Source organism: Drosophila virilis, chromosome 3, assembly GCF_030788295.1.
Source record: "Drosophila virilis strain 15010-1051.87 chromosome 3, Dvir_AGI_RSII-ME, whole genome shotgun sequence".
Lineage (NCBI taxonomy): Eukaryota > Metazoa > Arthropoda > Insecta > Diptera > Drosophilidae > Drosophila > Drosophila virilis.
In genome coordinates this window covers 11,831,743-11,847,364 of record NC_091545.1, presented here as the reverse complement: position 1 = coordinate 11,847,364, position 15,622 = coordinate 11,831,743, and the positions used below count along the sequence as shown (strand labels likewise).

General features: G+C 45.7%; 7 protein-coding genes across 7 annotated transcripts in view; 3 read left to right on the top strand and 4 right to left on the bottom strand.

Moving 5' to 3' along the window:
* Positions 1-136: 136 nt before the first annotated feature.
* LOC6622497 (ATP-dependent RNA helicase DDX42) lies at positions 137-2,786 on the bottom strand. Its single transcript, XM_002047189.4, has one exon. The coding sequence runs from the start codon at positions 2,638-2,640 to the stop codon at positions 247-249; it is 2,394 nt and encodes a 797-aa protein (XP_002047225.2). The 5' UTR covers positions 2,641-2,786; the 3' UTR covers positions 137-246.
* A 203-nt stretch (positions 2,787-2,989) lies between these two features.
* On the top strand, positions 2,990-3,764 carry Blos4 (biogenesis of lysosome-related organelles complex 1 subunit 4). The gene is made up of 3 exons (XM_002047188.4): positions 2,990-3,136; positions 3,196-3,267; positions 3,328-3,764. Exons 1-3 carry the CDS (start codon positions 3,074-3,076, stop codon positions 3,685-3,687), a joined length of 495 nt encoding a protein of 164 aa, XP_002047224.1. The 5' UTR covers positions 2,990-3,073; the 3' UTR covers positions 3,688-3,764.
* LOC6622947 (uncharacterized) lies at positions 3,726-4,555 on the bottom strand. The gene is made up of 2 exons (XM_002047187.4): positions 4,422-4,555; positions 3,726-4,359 (listed from the first exon to the last, which is right to left on the bottom strand). The coding sequence occupies exons 1-2, from the start codon at positions 4,494-4,496 to the stop codon at positions 3,838-3,840; spliced, it is 597 nt and encodes a 198-aa protein (XP_002047223.2). The 5' UTR covers positions 4,497-4,555; the 3' UTR covers positions 3,726-3,837.
* A 430-nt stretch (positions 4,556-4,985) lies between these two features.
* On the bottom strand, positions 4,986-6,306 carry LOC6622857 (submandibular gland secretory Glx-rich protein CA). Its single transcript, XM_002047186.4, has 2 exons — positions 6,172-6,306; positions 4,986-6,109 (listed from the first exon to the last, which is right to left on the bottom strand). Exons 1-2 carry the CDS (start codon positions 6,181-6,183, stop codon positions 5,120-5,122), a joined length of 1,002 nt encoding a protein of 333 aa, XP_002047222.3. The 5' UTR covers positions 6,184-6,306; the 3' UTR covers positions 4,986-5,119.
* A 722-nt stretch (positions 6,307-7,028) lies between these two features.
* Positions 7,029-7,753, top strand: galla-2 (MIP18 family protein galla-2). Its single transcript, XM_002047185.4, has 2 exons — positions 7,029-7,236; positions 7,315-7,753. Exons 1-2 carry the CDS (start codon positions 7,116-7,118, stop codon positions 7,662-7,664), a joined length of 471 nt encoding a protein of 156 aa, XP_002047221.1. The 5' UTR covers positions 7,029-7,115; the 3' UTR covers positions 7,665-7,753.
* On the bottom strand, positions 7,705-9,616 carry OXA1L (OXA1L mitochondrial inner membrane protein). The gene is made up of 3 exons (XM_002047184.4): positions 9,288-9,616; positions 8,089-9,166; positions 7,705-8,029 (listed from the first exon to the last, which is right to left on the bottom strand). Exons 1-3 carry the CDS (start codon positions 9,369-9,371, stop codon positions 7,848-7,850), a joined length of 1,344 nt encoding a protein of 447 aa, XP_002047220.1. The 5' UTR covers positions 9,372-9,616; the 3' UTR covers positions 7,705-7,847.
* Positions 9,617-10,288: 672 nt separating this feature from the next.
* form3 (formin 3) overlaps positions 10,289-15,622 on the top strand; it is a 36,625-nt gene continuing 31,291 nt past the window's right edge. The window contains exon 1 of the mRNA XM_015175243.3: positions 10,289-10,942. The gene's annotated coding sequence lies outside the window, so the exon portion shown is untranslated. The remainder of the gene's footprint in view (positions 10,943-15,622) is intronic.

Genomic DNA, 15,622 nt, shown 5'->3' with positions numbered 1-15,622 from the left:
AGCGTGTATATACGAGTATTTCCCTAACATAATATATATAATGGATATATATATATATATATATATATATATATATATATATATATATATATATATATATATATATATATATATATATATAAATATATATTATATATATATATATATATTTAATGGTAGCCTTTAAGTTGTAATTTTAAACGAAACAAAAGCAAATACACATTAAACAATATGAAATTAAAGGAGGATTGCTTTCGATTCAGGTTTTCAGTTCCAACGACTCTTCTTGGCACGCTTCGCATCCTGATTGCTGTTGCTGTTGCTGCCGCAGTTGGAGTTGGAGGAGCCACCGCCGCTTGGTGGTGGCGGCGGCGGCGCTGCAAAGACACCCGTCTCCGGCACCGTTTGCTCCCAGGTGCGATCGCTGGAAGCGCGAAATTGTGAGTTATATTGCGAACGGAAGGCCTGCCGCATGGCCGAATAGCGATCCGTTGCGGGTCCGGCGCCGGACTTGTTCAAATCGGCAACTGGACCTTTGCCAAGGCCAGCGGAGGAGCCGCCGCCACCTCCTCCGCCGCTTCCCTCATTGCCAGAGCGTTCGCGATAACCCAGGCCCATGAAATTGTTGGCGGGCTTTCGGCCTTTGCCCTGCTTGAAGCGCGAGCTGCGAAACCAGGAGCTCTTCATGGCCAGCTCCATGAGATCGTCGGGCACTGTTTGATCGGCGCCCTCCAGATTGCGCACAAGATGGCCAGCAAACTCCTTGTCCTTATCGGTGACCAGGGTATAGGCATTGCCCTTCTCGCCCGCACGGCCCGTGCGTCCAATGCGATGCGTGTGCGTGTCAATGTCCCGGGCAATGTCATAGTTGACCACGTTGCGTATGTGGGGTATGTCCAGGCCACGGGCGGCCACATCGGTGGCCACCAGAATGTCGCACTCCTTGCGCTTGAACTGGGTGATGACCTTGTTGCGGTCCGCCTGGTCCATGTCTCCGTGCAGCAGCAGACAGTTGTGCTCCTTGACAATCAAATTGTTGGCCACCGTCTCCGCGTCCGCCTTCTTGGTGACAAAGACCAGGACGGCGCCCTCGGAGAGGAATTTCACCAGATGGCACAACAGCCAGTTCCACTTCTGCAGCGGATTCGGAAAAACGTAAACATGCTGAGTGATGTCCTGATTGGCCTCGTTTAGATCGCCCTGAACAATGCGCACCGGATCGGTGAGAATGTCGCGGGCGAGGCGTTCGATGCGCTTCTTGAACGTGGCCGAGAAGAGCAGCGTCTGGCGATCTGGACGCACATGGTTGCATATGGAGCGCACCTGCGGCTCGAAGCCCATGTGGAACATGCGATCGGCTTCGTCGAGCACCAGAAATGTGACGCGCCTCAGGTTGGTGGCCTTCATTTTGACCATGTCAATCATGCGCCCGGGCGTGGCCACCACAATCTCACAGCCCTGCTCCAGCGCCTTGCTCTGCTCCCATTTGGAGCCGCCGCCATAGCAGCAGACCACATTTATGTTGTACACCTTGCCAAATTTCTTGGCCTCGTTGTAGATCTGTAGAGAGAGCTCACGCGTCGGCGCGAGGATCAGGCCAATGGGTCCATCACCCGGGCGCAGCTCGCGCTGATCCATCAGATGGGTGAGCAGCGGCCAGATAAACGCAGCCGTCTTGCCGGAGCCCGTCTTGGCAATGCCAATGATGTCACGCCCGGACAGAGCTGCGGGCACTGCCTGCGCCTGTATGGGCGTGGGCTGTGTGTACTCCGCCTTGCGCACGGACTTCAGCAGCTGTTCGTCGAAGCCAAAATGGCCGAAGGAGCTGACCGGTTTGGGTGGCAGGGCGCCGCTCACCTTGACGCCCAGCGTGCGACGCAGTTCGCGCACCTGCTCCTCGTCCAGCTGTGCGATGTCCTCGTGGGGCGTGTAAAAGTTACGCTCGAAGGGCTCGTAGTCAATCTCCGAGTGATAGATGGGCGGCAGTGGATCAATATCCTTCTTTTTGGGCGGTGCTATGGGATTGCCGTCCTCGTCGTATTCGATTTCCTGATCGGAGCCCTCGTCGCGCAGACCCGCATTGGGATTCTCCTCCATGTAGCGGTAGTAGCTCTCCTCATCGTCCTCGTCATCAATGTCGTGGCGCACGCCCTTCTTCTCCAGCGGCGCGACGCTTGCCTTTTGCTGCGGATCTGTCGCGCGCACCTTTTCCTTCTCCACCTGCTGTTTGATGCCAGCCATGAACTGCTCCAACGGATCCTCATCGGAGTCGGTGTCATCCTTGGCGTTCGGTATCGCGCCCGGCGATCCAGGCGCCGGTATATAAGCCTGCTCCGGCTGGGCCTTCTGCTGCTGCGGCTCATCATCGTCGTCAAAATAATCGTCGTCCATGTGCTGCTTGCGCTTGCCCACAAAATTTGTGGAGTTCGTGTACTGGCTAATCGACTCGAGCGTCGAGTAGCCGTGCTTCGATGTGCTCCCACTCGCTGTAGCACCAGATGCCAGACCGCCTCTGGCCTGGTTGAAGCTGAATCGAAATCCCCCGCCTCCACGGCTGTTGGTTAAAGCCGGCGGCGGGGGCACTGCACTCATGTTATTGCCGCCGCTGGGCTGCTTCTTGTAGGGGAAGCCGCCGCCTCCGATGCCGCGGTAGTTGCTCATGGCTGCGTTGGGCTCGAAATTCCTCTTGCTTTTTAAAACGAAGCACAAATCAATACAACATACGCGAGAATAGAATTTGCAAGATGCGCATTGTTGCCAACCTAATCAGAGTTGTCGTTGCCCAGCACTGAAACTAAGCGGTGTCCGGAAGGTAACGATATATCTACGATAGTTACGCTGCGATAGTTAAACGACGAACAAATCGAAATTTTCAACTGATCAGCAAGTTAACTTAGTGCTTCAGCATGTATTAAGCGTAATTTTTAAAATTAATTTGTGATCACGTTTTAGCGCAATGCCATACATTTTCAACATTCTATTTGACGCCAAGCAGTGCTGTCAAATACTGTTTGCTATCGATTATTGTTTCATCGGTTATCGATTGCGTCTTGTTGATATTTTGTCTGTTGGCAGCAACAGATGACAAAACGAAATGGTTGAACAGACTGCAAAGGATTATGCTAAAATTATACAAAGCGCGGATCTGGAAAAGGAGGTGCCTATAGTTCAATAACAATGCTTTCAATTGCTAACTAAAATGTCCATCAATGACAGATTAATCCGCTCTGCACCAACATAGACGACATGCTGGCCCGTCTAGACGAGTTTGAAACGGTTCTGGCCTCCGTAAGTCGCGGAAACATACACTAACACAACAAATGAATTGAATTAATTAATGTGTATTAGGTGCGCGCGGAGTCTAACAGTATCATGGCCAATCATGTGTGCAGCATTCTCAGCTTTGGCGAAAACTTTGGGGAGCTGCGCCAGCGAATCGACAACTTGGAACAGTTTGTGGCCACGGTGAACGAGAACCTGAACGAGGTAGAGCGATCCGTGGATGTGGCTGAGCAGGAGCTCAATATAGCCGACTACAGCATAAAGGGCTTGCTACTAAAACCATTAAGGGCCAGGCTAGCCGCCACAGATGCGTCTGCCACGCCGCCCAAAACTAATCTGGTCGAAGGCGAGTTCCAACCGGTGCCCATATTCAAATCGGACGAGTACTTTGGCAGCCGAGCTGATGAGACGATTGTCGGCGCATAACGCCTAACTAGATGTTTAGTCAATAATTAGCAGATGAGTTTTGTGAGCGTGTTAATATAATTGTACATTTTTAATTATTTGTTACGACTTCGATCTGTTTTCTTTTTCGTAACATGCTGAAGCAATTAACAGGAAAGTCGAGCTCGTGACTTAGGTCTTGATTTTCTCGCTCTCTTCAGAGCTGCTGCTGCTGCTGCTGCTGCTGCTGGGCTCGGCGGTGGTCTTGGGCTTGTTCAAAACCTCAGAAATGGGCACTGGATGATGAAGCAGTGGTCTAAGACTGGTGTTGCTGTCTTCCTCTGGCACGTGCGCATTCACGTCCTCCTGCTGAGGTTTTTCCTGTTCCTCATTTGGTGCAGCTGTGGTCGTCTTAGCCTGCGTGGGCACTGGAATGTCGCGCTGATGTCGCGCTGACTTGTTGTCAGCCGGCTCAATGAGTGGAATAAGGAATTCGGGTACGGCTGGCTCATCATGAGCTGGTTTTGCTGGTGACTCGCGCTTTGGTTTTGTGGATTCAGCCGGAACGAGCTCGGTTCCAATTGATTTCGCCGCCGGTTCGAGCAGCTCCTTCAAAATGGGCGGAATAGCGCGGACAGTAGCATTTCCAGTTTCCGTAATGTCAGCCGGTGCTGGAGCCGCCGTGCACACGGCGCACAGGGCCACAAATATCAGCTGCATGTACATTGGATAATGATATTAGGAAACGTTAGCGAAGAAAATCCAGCGGCTCTTACGAATTTTCTCATTCTCTGGCGGAAACTTGACTGTACTGAAAGGAAAGTTTTAGCGAACTGTTCGATTTGCTGCATTGTCGGCGCATTATATGGAAAGTCCGCGATGAGGCGGCGTAAACGGCACTCTAGTCGGGAAACTGGAGGGCTCCAGGTGTGGGCGTGGCCGTTAACCAGTTTGTAAATCAATTCACTAGTGATAATTGCCGCACTAGCTTTAGGCTGTGTTGCGGGCGAGTTTCTGTATCAACATTATTGTATGTATATTTAATTTGCCTCTTGATGTTTCAAATGACAGAGCGGGCTAATTGTAAGCTCTAAAGATCAGCGCAGCATCTTTTGACATATACAACATGTTACTCGGAATCTATACTAAATGCATGAATATTGAATGCGAATTAATCTTGGCTCAAGGTGGAGCCGGTCAGGTGAGTTGATTACATATTTTTATATGTCCGAATGCATATATTGACATGGCGCCATGCGGGGGCGGCTGAGGCGAGGGTCTGTGCGTAAGCTTTAACTAGATATTTAGTTAATAATTAGCAAATAGCTTTTTTGAGTGTGTTCATATTGTAAATTTTTATTTTATTTTTGACTTCGATTTGTTTTCTTCCTCATAACATGCTGAAGCAATTAACAGGAAAGTTGAGGTCGTGACTTAGGCCTTGGCTTCCTTGCTCTCCTTGCCCTCTTTAGAGCTAGACGCTGGTCTTGGGCTTGTTGAAAAGCTCCGAAACGGGCACCGGATGATGACGCAGTGGACTGTGAGGGGTGCTACTGATAGCAGCCGGCACTTGGGCATTCAAATCCTCCACTTGGGGCTTGTCCTTGTGCTCGATTGGGGCAGCTGTGGTCTTGATTTCTGTGGGCACAGGAATGTCGCGCTGATGACGCGAATGGCCATCATGCGGTCCAGCGGATATAGGAAGAATCAGGGGTTTAGCTGGGCCACCATGAGTGGGGGCATGCGCATCGTGCTGCTCAGCCCCATGTCCAGCCGGCTTTGGTGGTGAATCGCGTTTCGGTTTTCCAGATTCATGCTGTACGCGATCGTGTCCCAAAACGGCGGCTGGTGCGGCATCATGATGAGCATCGTGCTCATGTCCCGCTGGCTTCGATGGTGACTCGCGCTTGGGTTTTGTGGATTCGTGCTGTACGCGATCGTGTCCCAAAACGGCGGCTGGAGCGGCATCATGAGTGTGGGCATGCGCATCGTGCTGCTCAGCCTCATGTTCAGCTGGCTTCGATGGTGACTCGCGCTTCGACTTCTTGGGATCGTGTTGTGTAGCAGCGTGTGTCAAATCGCTTATTGGAGAATCATGATGGTGGGCAGGAGCATCATGCTGCTCAGCCTCATGTCCAGCTGGCTTTGGTGGGGACTCGCGCTTCGGTTTTGTGGATTCGTGCTGAATGGCCTCGTGTCCAGTTGGCTTATCTGTCTGGTCGCTGTGATGATTATGCTCCAGGAGCTCATGCGCCTGGATAGAATGCGGCTTGGCAGGAGCAGCTTCATCGCGCTTCTGACGATGCTTGACCTCGGGCTCACCCAGCAGCACAACCCTGTCGGCAGGCTTTGGATCAATTAGAACAGCCGGATTAATAGGGCTGGGACGAGCTAGTTCAGCTTCTTTAATATCAGCCGGAGCTGGAGCCGCCGTGCACACGGCGCACATGGCCACAAACATCAGCTGCATGTACAATGAATAATGTTATCAAAATATGTTAGCGAAGAGAATCCGGCGGGTCTTACGAATTGTCTCATTGTCCGGCGGAAGCTGATGACTGTACTGAAATGAAATTTTCAGCGAACTGTTGGAGTTGCTCGATTGCCGGCGCATTATATGTGGAAAGTTTGCGATGGGGCAGCGGATCTCTGGCCGGGAATAGTATGTAGCGATATGTTTGACATTGTTGTTAACCATTTCGTAAATTGATGATAATTATCGGACTAGCTTAACGCTGTTTACCCCGCGAGTTTCTATATCAATATTATTGTCTGTATATATTTGTTTTTCTTATTGATCTTTAAAATGATAATGCGAGCTAATTATATGCTGTAAAAATCACCGCAACATCTTTTGACATATGCCATTTATATTTCCTTCCACTCGCCATCTATACATATATGAATACGGAATATGGATTTGAATGTGCATTAAATGTGGCTCAAGGCGGAGCTGTGTGCGTCTGGTCAGGTGGGTCAGAATAAGCTAGCTTGGGAACCCGGTAAGTTAAGTTAGTCATCTATATTTAGCACCTTGTTGCGAAAAAGCTATCTGCGCACGTCTATGTGTCTGAAAATGGGTGCAAATACTGGGAAGGCTAATTAAAATGCACATAAATATAATTGTGAAACGTCTCTAATTGCGGGCTTTACGTAAGATGACACTTTTGCTTATATTAGCGCGAATTAATACGCTTTTGCTGGAAACTGTACTAGCTGCGCTTAATTGTAAATTCCTGATTGATTAATTGTGGCATTCAAATATAATTGCGGAAATTAAATTGAACAATTCAAATTGAGAAACGTTCCAGATGTGCCAGTGTGTGCACACAGTTTGCGGTTAAATGTTCGCTGGCAAAATGAGTTTATTTCGTGCACGTGTAGCGTGTACACACTGGCCGCCAATATCAAGCGTAGTAAAAAAATCTGCAGTTAAATAGCCTGTTAAATAAACAGGCAGAACAGCAAAGATGCCCACAGAAATCGAGAATTTAAATCCGAGCGTCTATAGCAAGATCAAGGAGCGTGCGATAACAGCCAACGAAGAGGATGAGAACATTGCCGATCCCTTTGACAAGCGAGAAATCTTTGGTAAGCAAATTAACACGCACAATACAATTATATTTTACTTATGATATGTGTGTATATGTATGCGTGCACCCAGCGCAGATCTTATACGAAACATCAATGATCCCGAGCATCCGTTAACGCTGGAGGAGCTGCACGTCGTCCAGGAGGAACTCATAACCATAAGCGACAAACAGAATTCGGTGCACATCAATTTTACTCCAACGATACCCCATTGCTCCATGGCCACGCTGATTGGTCTCTCCATACGGGTGAAGCTGCTGCGATCGCTGCCGCCCCGGTTTAAGGTCACCGTGGAGATAACGCCGGGCACGCACGCCTCCGAGATGGCCGTGAACAAACAGCTGGCGGATAAGGAACGCGTTGCCGCAGCGCTGGAGAACAAACACCTGGCCGAGGTCATCAACCAGTGTATTTCGGCAAAGGGTTAACCGACCCGTCGCATTATTATAATATCTGCTCAATGTGTCGTGTGTTGTTTTTGTTAATAGAAAATATATTCAATTTTAGCATACATAAACATATGCCGCAACTTATGGGATCGAGAAACTAAAGGGTACGGTTCTAACATTAACAACAAACGCTCATCGGCCAAGACGGACAGCACACGATGACTACTGCTCCTTGGAGGGTGGCTTTAGGCTTCCTGTAGGCGATGCCGCTCCTTGGACTGGAGGCTTGGTGGGATCGTATTTGTACGTCTTCACCAAGGGTCCTTTGCCGGCCTTGGCAAAGCGAATTTCATCCAATTGCTGTCGCTCCTCGATCTCCTTTGTGATCTTCATGTTGTCCCAAGCTGTAAGGAGCAAACGGATTTAGATTGTTTCCGTTTGTTCAACTGGCGGTTCAACTTACATTCCTTCATGCCGCCCACAAAGCCCTTCTTCTTGGCTGGCAGTGCACTGGGCGGATGGGTGACCATTTTTTCAATTTTAAAGTAATCCCGCACAGCGGGAATCCGCAACACTGCCACCTGGCCCAGCGAGATAAAGTTACTGCAAGCCCAGTACGTCAGAATGGCAGCGGGAAAGTTCATGGTGAAGGGAAAGATGACAATCGGCAGGGCGCGCAGAACATACTTCATGGTGTTCATGTTGGCAGCCGACAGGCGTGCGCTGTCCGTGCCCAGCTCAATGGTCAGATACAACGTGGCGCTGGTAATTACGGGTAACAGGTAGAATGGATCCGCCAGTGTCAGATCCGTGAACCAGAAGAGGCCACCGTCACGCATGGACTCCACGGGAGTGTTGGCCATCTGACGTAGGCCCATGAAGAAGGATAGGAAGAGCGGTGCTTGTGCCAACGGGACAATCATATTCTTTAGAGGATTAACGCCCTTTTCTTTCATAAACAGCATCATTTCCTGAGCATACCGCGCCGATTCAATGGCATTGCCCGATTGACGCGCCTCCGTCATCTTCAGCTGCAGCACCTGCATCTGTGGCATGTTGTTGCTCATCTTGGCGGAGTTGCGTTGCGCGAGAATGACCAGTGGAAAGATTAGGGTACGTACGACAATCGTACCGATTGCAATGGTGCCCCACCAAGGAATATCCCACGTGCAGTGCAGAAACTCCATACAGTTTTGTACCATGCCAACTGGCGACCAGCCGCCCAGGCCAATGGAGGCAAATGTTGGTTCGCCAGCCATGTCAATAGTTTCCATAAGACTTTCCGGGTCCGTGGAAATATTTTGAATGGCTGGTGGTATAGGCGCATCTGGGATAGCAGGCAGATCCACCAGCTCCTTGGCGGATTCCATATTGGGCGGCACGTCTGTCTTGGAGCTGGCATATCGCAGTCCGCCGGCTGCCGCCGACGAATAGAGTGGGATCAATGGTGACGGAGGCGCTAGCATGACACGGGTGGTCAGCTGATTGCTCCAGCTGCTGCTCAAGTGCATGTCTCGACTGCTGCCGCCTGTTGGAAACATCTGCAAAGGTGCCTCTATTCAATATGGGCTGCCATTTCATTCATAATAAACCGCGCTTTGCAGGTTATGTCATAAGGGGCTCCCCTGGTGACAGTCGCCGGCGGTCTCAACGGCGCCTTACCTGTGTGGCACCCTTGTTGGCTGTGGAGTTCATCGTCAGCGCCGCTTGAGTCGCTTTCCATAGTTGCATTCGCTTGGCCAACATCTTGCACTTTGCTTTAATTTATAAATGTAATAATTTGACGCATTCGCGTTCGTCGAGTAAAAAGAGATGGCAACTTCGTTCTCTCACAGATGGTCACTTCAAAACATCTGTTTTTTTTTTCTTTTTCTTTTTTGCCAGGGCTGGGTTATAATTGGCGTTTGGTCAATTTTAGGTGCACTTCTGCTGAGAATTCAATTTTGAAACTTTACAATTTGTCTAGTTTTTAAAATTTGTATGTATATTGAGTGTTAAGCCAGTAATCAAATGATTTTCATTTTAGCCGATTTCATACATTTTTTTTGTTGCTCCTTAAGTCCAGTGACACGATTGCTGCTTCGTAAATACTTAAATACCGTATATCGTATACCGTAAATACCGTATTTCGTATAACGTAAATACCGCAATTGGCGTCGGTTACTTTTCGTATTTCAAACTCACTTTCACAATTACGATTCAAAATAATAATTGTCTTCCGATATAGACAAAATGATATTTTCATGCTTTTAGCAGTTATTCATAAACAAAAAAAAGGTGCGTGAAATGAAAAAGAAAATTAACTTAAATACCCAAATCCAAAGTAAATGCCCGTTCTCTCTCATAACTCTAATAGCTTTTAGCCAAAACTTTAGCAATTTTCTGTACTCTATTAAATGTAGTATCTTCACTTTATGATAAATTCCCAACTTTTCAGTATTGAATTCATTATTCAGCTGACATTTGAACAATTTGAGTAAGGGGCAGGTGCAGAAATATACATTCATATATCTAAATGCATATACAGATCATCTATTTATTTATTGATCATAGTTAATCATACGCACGCTGCGAGAGCGCTGGTGGTGGTGCTGCTGCTGCTCGCTCTCTTTATGAACGTAAGCGAGGAACAGCGATCTCTCTTAACTTCAGTCGCTTTCAGATATTCGAGGCGAGCAGTCGTGGTGCGCACGCGTAGCACTTGCACACACACAAACACATACACACACGAATCGGGGGAAAAACAGCAAGAAGAAGCATACGAACTGAGCGAACAACGGGTAAATTTGAATTTCTATCTGAATTCAGTTAGTCGCGAGCGCTCCAACGAAACGGTAACGGTTACTGCGCTGTGGGCAAATCGAAATTGACAATTTGTTGGGTATTTTTCTCTTGACTGCGCTTACATTTTTTTGTTGTTGTTATTCGTTAGCCGCTGGAAACGCTGGCGGCGCAGCCAACAAAGTTCTTTGCGCGGCTGCTGGCGTCGTCGCCTGTCGCAGTTGCATTTTCAATAAACGCGTTTTCTTTTGGCACGTTGCGTGGGCGCCCCCTGCCATGCGTCTGTCTGCCGCACGTTGTTTGTGTGTGTGTGTTAGTGTTGGTTAATGTGTTTGTGTTGCTAATTAAAACAACAACAACTGCAACAACTGCAACTGCAATAACAACTAGAAACGAGAAACGATAACTTTGACGCAAGCCAAACAAAGTGCTATCGATAAATGCAATTAAGCTCATTCACAAATTGGAGCAGCAGCAACAACAACAACAAGTGCAACAGGTGTTGGGCGGCCAGTGTTATACAATTATTGTTTTTGGTAAGTTTCATTTTGAAAATCGTATAATAGATGTATTTATCAAAGTGCTATCAGCTCGCTGGGCCATAATAAATAAATAAATTCTTGTTTGCCTTCTTATTAGCGATCAGCATCTTGCATGCTTGCATAAGTCGCCAGTTGAATTAATATTTATTAGACCAGCGACGCGTTAAAACTAGATCAATTACGCGGAACAATAATTCTGATAAGAAAACTAGACACCCCCCCTGCACCCCCACCAACTCAACATTTACCACAGCCCGCAGTTCATTAAATGCTTAAGCTATGACAATCGAGTTTATGAGTAAGGCTATAGATTATGTGGGGCATACGGAAAACTTAATGTTCTTTCTTATCAATAAATATTGGAAAATTTTTAATTGTATTTCAATTTTTACAATTTTTGTGGCACACTTGCAACCAGCCTAAAATCTTTAATTAACGATAAAAGTGTGAAAAGATTTTGATAAGGTTTTCCTATTAGCCCATTTCCATTCACATGCCATAAATTCTCTCCACAAATCTGTCAGCAATAATTAGTAGCGATTCGTATTATATAGTAATTGTTATTGCGCAAATCGGCTGTAATCGCAAGACAAACAATTAATTAACGCGACAGCCGCGAGCTGTTTGGCAAACAAAATGCGAAACTCACGCCTCGCCCCGCAAGGTTTCGTTTCTCAAGATCGTATAAATTCGTTTATGGTTTGTTCCTGATACGCAACGCCCCGCAGCGCCATTAGAGGGCTGGGATCTATGCGCTTAGATCTTTGCCGATACAAATCAGATTTGCCAGCAACAACAACAACAACAACAAGTGGGACAGCTACCTGGCCGGGCGATTCCGCGAAGTGCTTGAGGCTTATGATATATTCCAGAGTTCCAGAGACATCGAAGCACCCGGAGGCAGCAAATCTCAACGCGCTGTGCTTCAAAGTGGCCCGGCTTAATTCCAATTGATTTCATGCTTTATGCGAGATTTTTATTCGCAGATTTTCTCTATTTTTTTTTTCCTTTTTTTTTTTGGCAAACCATTTAAAGTGTCAATTTGTGTTTATAAAACTAAAATTATTTATCAAGCCGCCGGCCATCGCAAGTGGGCAGCGTAAACAGTTAAAAAACACACGCACATGCGCAAACACATACATATATATATATATATATATATATATATAGTGTGTGTGTGTTGGGCAAATACTGAGTCCAAACGCGAGCACACACAAATAGATATTTCTGACTTGGCTGCAAAGTCAATTGCCAAATATGGCGAGCTTGTTTGTGTGCGGTTTAATGTCACACACACACAACACACACACACACACACACACTCTCTCAGTTGCACAAGTTTAACTCTCTGTCTGTCAATAGCTAAGTTTTTTTGAAAAAGGAAATTCAACTACTTGTTTCGCCAAAAGACAGCAGAAATAGTCACCAGAGCTTTGCCAGCTCCGATAAATACTCGTAGCTAGATCGCTTATAAATATCCAAAGCTCCATTCTCCTTCATTGTTGCTTGCATAAATATTGAGATTCGCTTGCGTTAGTTTTGGGCGCATAAATTTATTTGTTAATTGCTTTTTTTTGTATTCTTTCTTTCTGAAAACTCGCGCTCTATAAGGCCCGCAGAATGAGTGTGCATCTCGTCTTAACTGGGCTAAGAACTATTCAAACTATTTGGCATCAGAGCTAATTGTTCATTTTTTTATTTTTGTAATTGTAATGTTCGCTGACTAATTCGTGGAATTGTTGACTAATTCGTAGCCCAGAACGCATCTGAATACGCTTCTCAGTTAATGTATTTTACAAGCTACATTAGACGGAAAAGCCCAGTTTTCTAAGCAAATTATTAGAGTTCTTCGATTATATCTGACAAATCTTTAATCTTTAGAGCAAAAGCGAATCTCAGATAGTTCAATATTTCGATATAATAAGTATTTACCCCAGAATTCAATCTCGAATAAACTCAAACTGTTAAATAGCCAAATCCGAAATAAATCCCTTTCTCTCACATAACTCTCACGACTTAAGCTATTTTGTAGCCTGGCTTTTTATTTAACATCGTTTTTGTAGAGCTTTGTGTTGATTTTCTTTAAGCTTAATAAAGTTAGCAACTAAATGTGTTGCTCATTCATAAAGTTAATGATGGATGAATACAGTAATGAAATTTGTTTTCCAGCTTTTTTGTGGATGGCACTTCATTATGGCTGAGTATTATCAATTAAAATGGGTGTCAAAAACAGCACCCGCAAATGAATCACAAGACATCAATTGTCAATGCCTGACAGGTTTCACTGTACAGTGTACACATTATAGATAGTATTTAGCCTTGTTGAGGCTATTATAATGGGGACATCTTCGAAGAAAAAACGCATACATATATCTTGTCTAGGCAGCACATTTGTGTGTCAGAATAACCAATTCTATTCGAGCACAAGTTGATGTAGCTGCCATAAGAAATGTCTATATACAAATATGAGCGCAAATATCAACTACATATCGTATAGATATCTGTAACAAACCTTGTTAATCTGCAAGAGCGTGAGAGAAGTGTATTTAATATTCGGCGTGCCGCCTATTCTCGTTATAACTCCATTCGATATATGAATTTTTGCACTTGCTATTCCGAGCTGGCTGTAATATGCCTCATGGGTTGCCCACTGCTGCAGTCGGTTGGCGCGTTTGCTTTGTTTTACGTCAACAAACCAAATCGAGTATACGACTTAAAAAGAAAAGAAAAAATGGCAACAACAACAACAACAACAACATGGCAAATAAAAAAGCTGCCCCGCGTTTTACGCTGTCCAACCTACAACGAAGACGACGACGACGACGACGACGACGACGATGGCGACGTTCTTTGCATTGGCGGCAGCTGCTGCCGCTTAGAAACTAACCACATAGCAGCAGCAACAGCAACAACAACAACAACTTACAGCTAACAACTAACAACCAACAAGCTACAACAACAACCAACACAATTGCAGCGTCTCAGCCTCAGCCTCAGCCTCTGCCAGAAGCCAGCCGCTTATTTAATATGCAAATGAGCGCATAAAAGCAATTCATTGCAGGGGCAGGGCGCGCACTAGAAGAGAGAGAGAGAGAGAGAGAGAGAGGTAGCGGGGGAAGGGGGGGGCATAGTTATTTGTTAAACAATAAATAAAAAAATAGCAAATGCAAAAAAATAAACACACACACGTACAGAAGCTTAAGTATATAATTGTTATTCAGCTGCTGATGAGGAGGATGCGCTGTTGGCAACTGAATTGTTAGCTGATGTTCACTTTGTTGTTGCAGTTGTTGTTGTTGTTGTTGCATTTGTTTTTTTGCCAACTGCCCACGCAGCAATGTTTCGATGTGGCAATAAGCGATAATTATGCGAGCGCATACGCGGCGTATGAGTAATTTGTGTGTATGCAATTAGAAGTAAGCGCCGACGTCGACGCCGATTGCGGCGTGTGTTGCAGCGTGCAAATTGCAAGAATTAATCGTAAAACAACAACAACAACAACCACCAGCAAACCACAAAAAGTAATAACAAATGCGGCCAGCGAAAAAAAAACGCGCTGAAAAGAACATTTAAGAAATAAAAATCCAAGCAACTTGACAAAACGCTGTGGGTGTTGTGTGTAGTGCCCGTTCCTGTTGTTGTTGCTGTTGTTGTTGTTGCTGTTGTTGTTGTGGTGCCCACGTTTAAAATTAATAATAAAGTACGCAGCGCAAGCAACAACAACAACAACAATGCAAGAGTTGGCACTGAAACAGCAGCTGCGATGTCGCCTCGTTGTAAGAATTTTCGTTGTCAAGCTGATTGTTGTTGTTGCTCTTGTTGTTGTTGTTGTTGCTCTTGTTGTTGTTGCTCTTGTTGTTGTTGTTGTGCGCAGCATACAAAACATATTAAGGTTATTTTTTGGAGCAGTAGCTGCCACAAGTCGGGGGTGCGCTCTGGTTAATGCGCCCATCAAATTCCCATAAATCAGTTCATTTAAATATTTATCTGTGTGTGTGTGTGTGTGTCTCGTGCAACCAGTTGCAAGTGTCGCCTCGGTGAAAGGTGCAAATGCCCGTAAATAACAATTGAGCAGCAGCCACAAACTTAATTCATTTAGTTGTGCCACGGAAATGAAGAACAACTCGAAGCTAACTACGATTAACTAACCAACATGACTAAGCGCTAAAGTAAGGAGCTCTGCAGGGTTGCAAGCTAATAAGAAAGGGTATTCAAAAAAAGCATTAGCTGATTTGAACCAGCTACCTGCTATTGGGTTCCGTTCGTGAACCTGAAACGCGGAACATGAATATTCAATATTTATAAAATTCAAATATCATTTAGAACGCTCTACAACAAATATTCCAAGCTTTATATAAAAATCTACGAAAGAGCGTTATTTGAAAGATATATAATTCTTTCATAAACATTTCTTAATCTCAATCAAATCATTCTAGGCAAAATATATAGTTCGATTTTGGCTTCGTCTCTTTTCCACTTCGGTTATAGTTTCTCTGAATGATCAAAAATGATTCAGAATTTTAGCTGTGAACCGGTTTACTTCAAATCCGTTTTGCAGCCCTGGAAGTGCGCTTGATTTACGCAAATGAAATCATAATAGATCGTCAGCTGGGCCTGCCTTCTATGGCAAACGAGGTTCAACAGATTCTAATCGTACAACGCGTCGTATGCGTA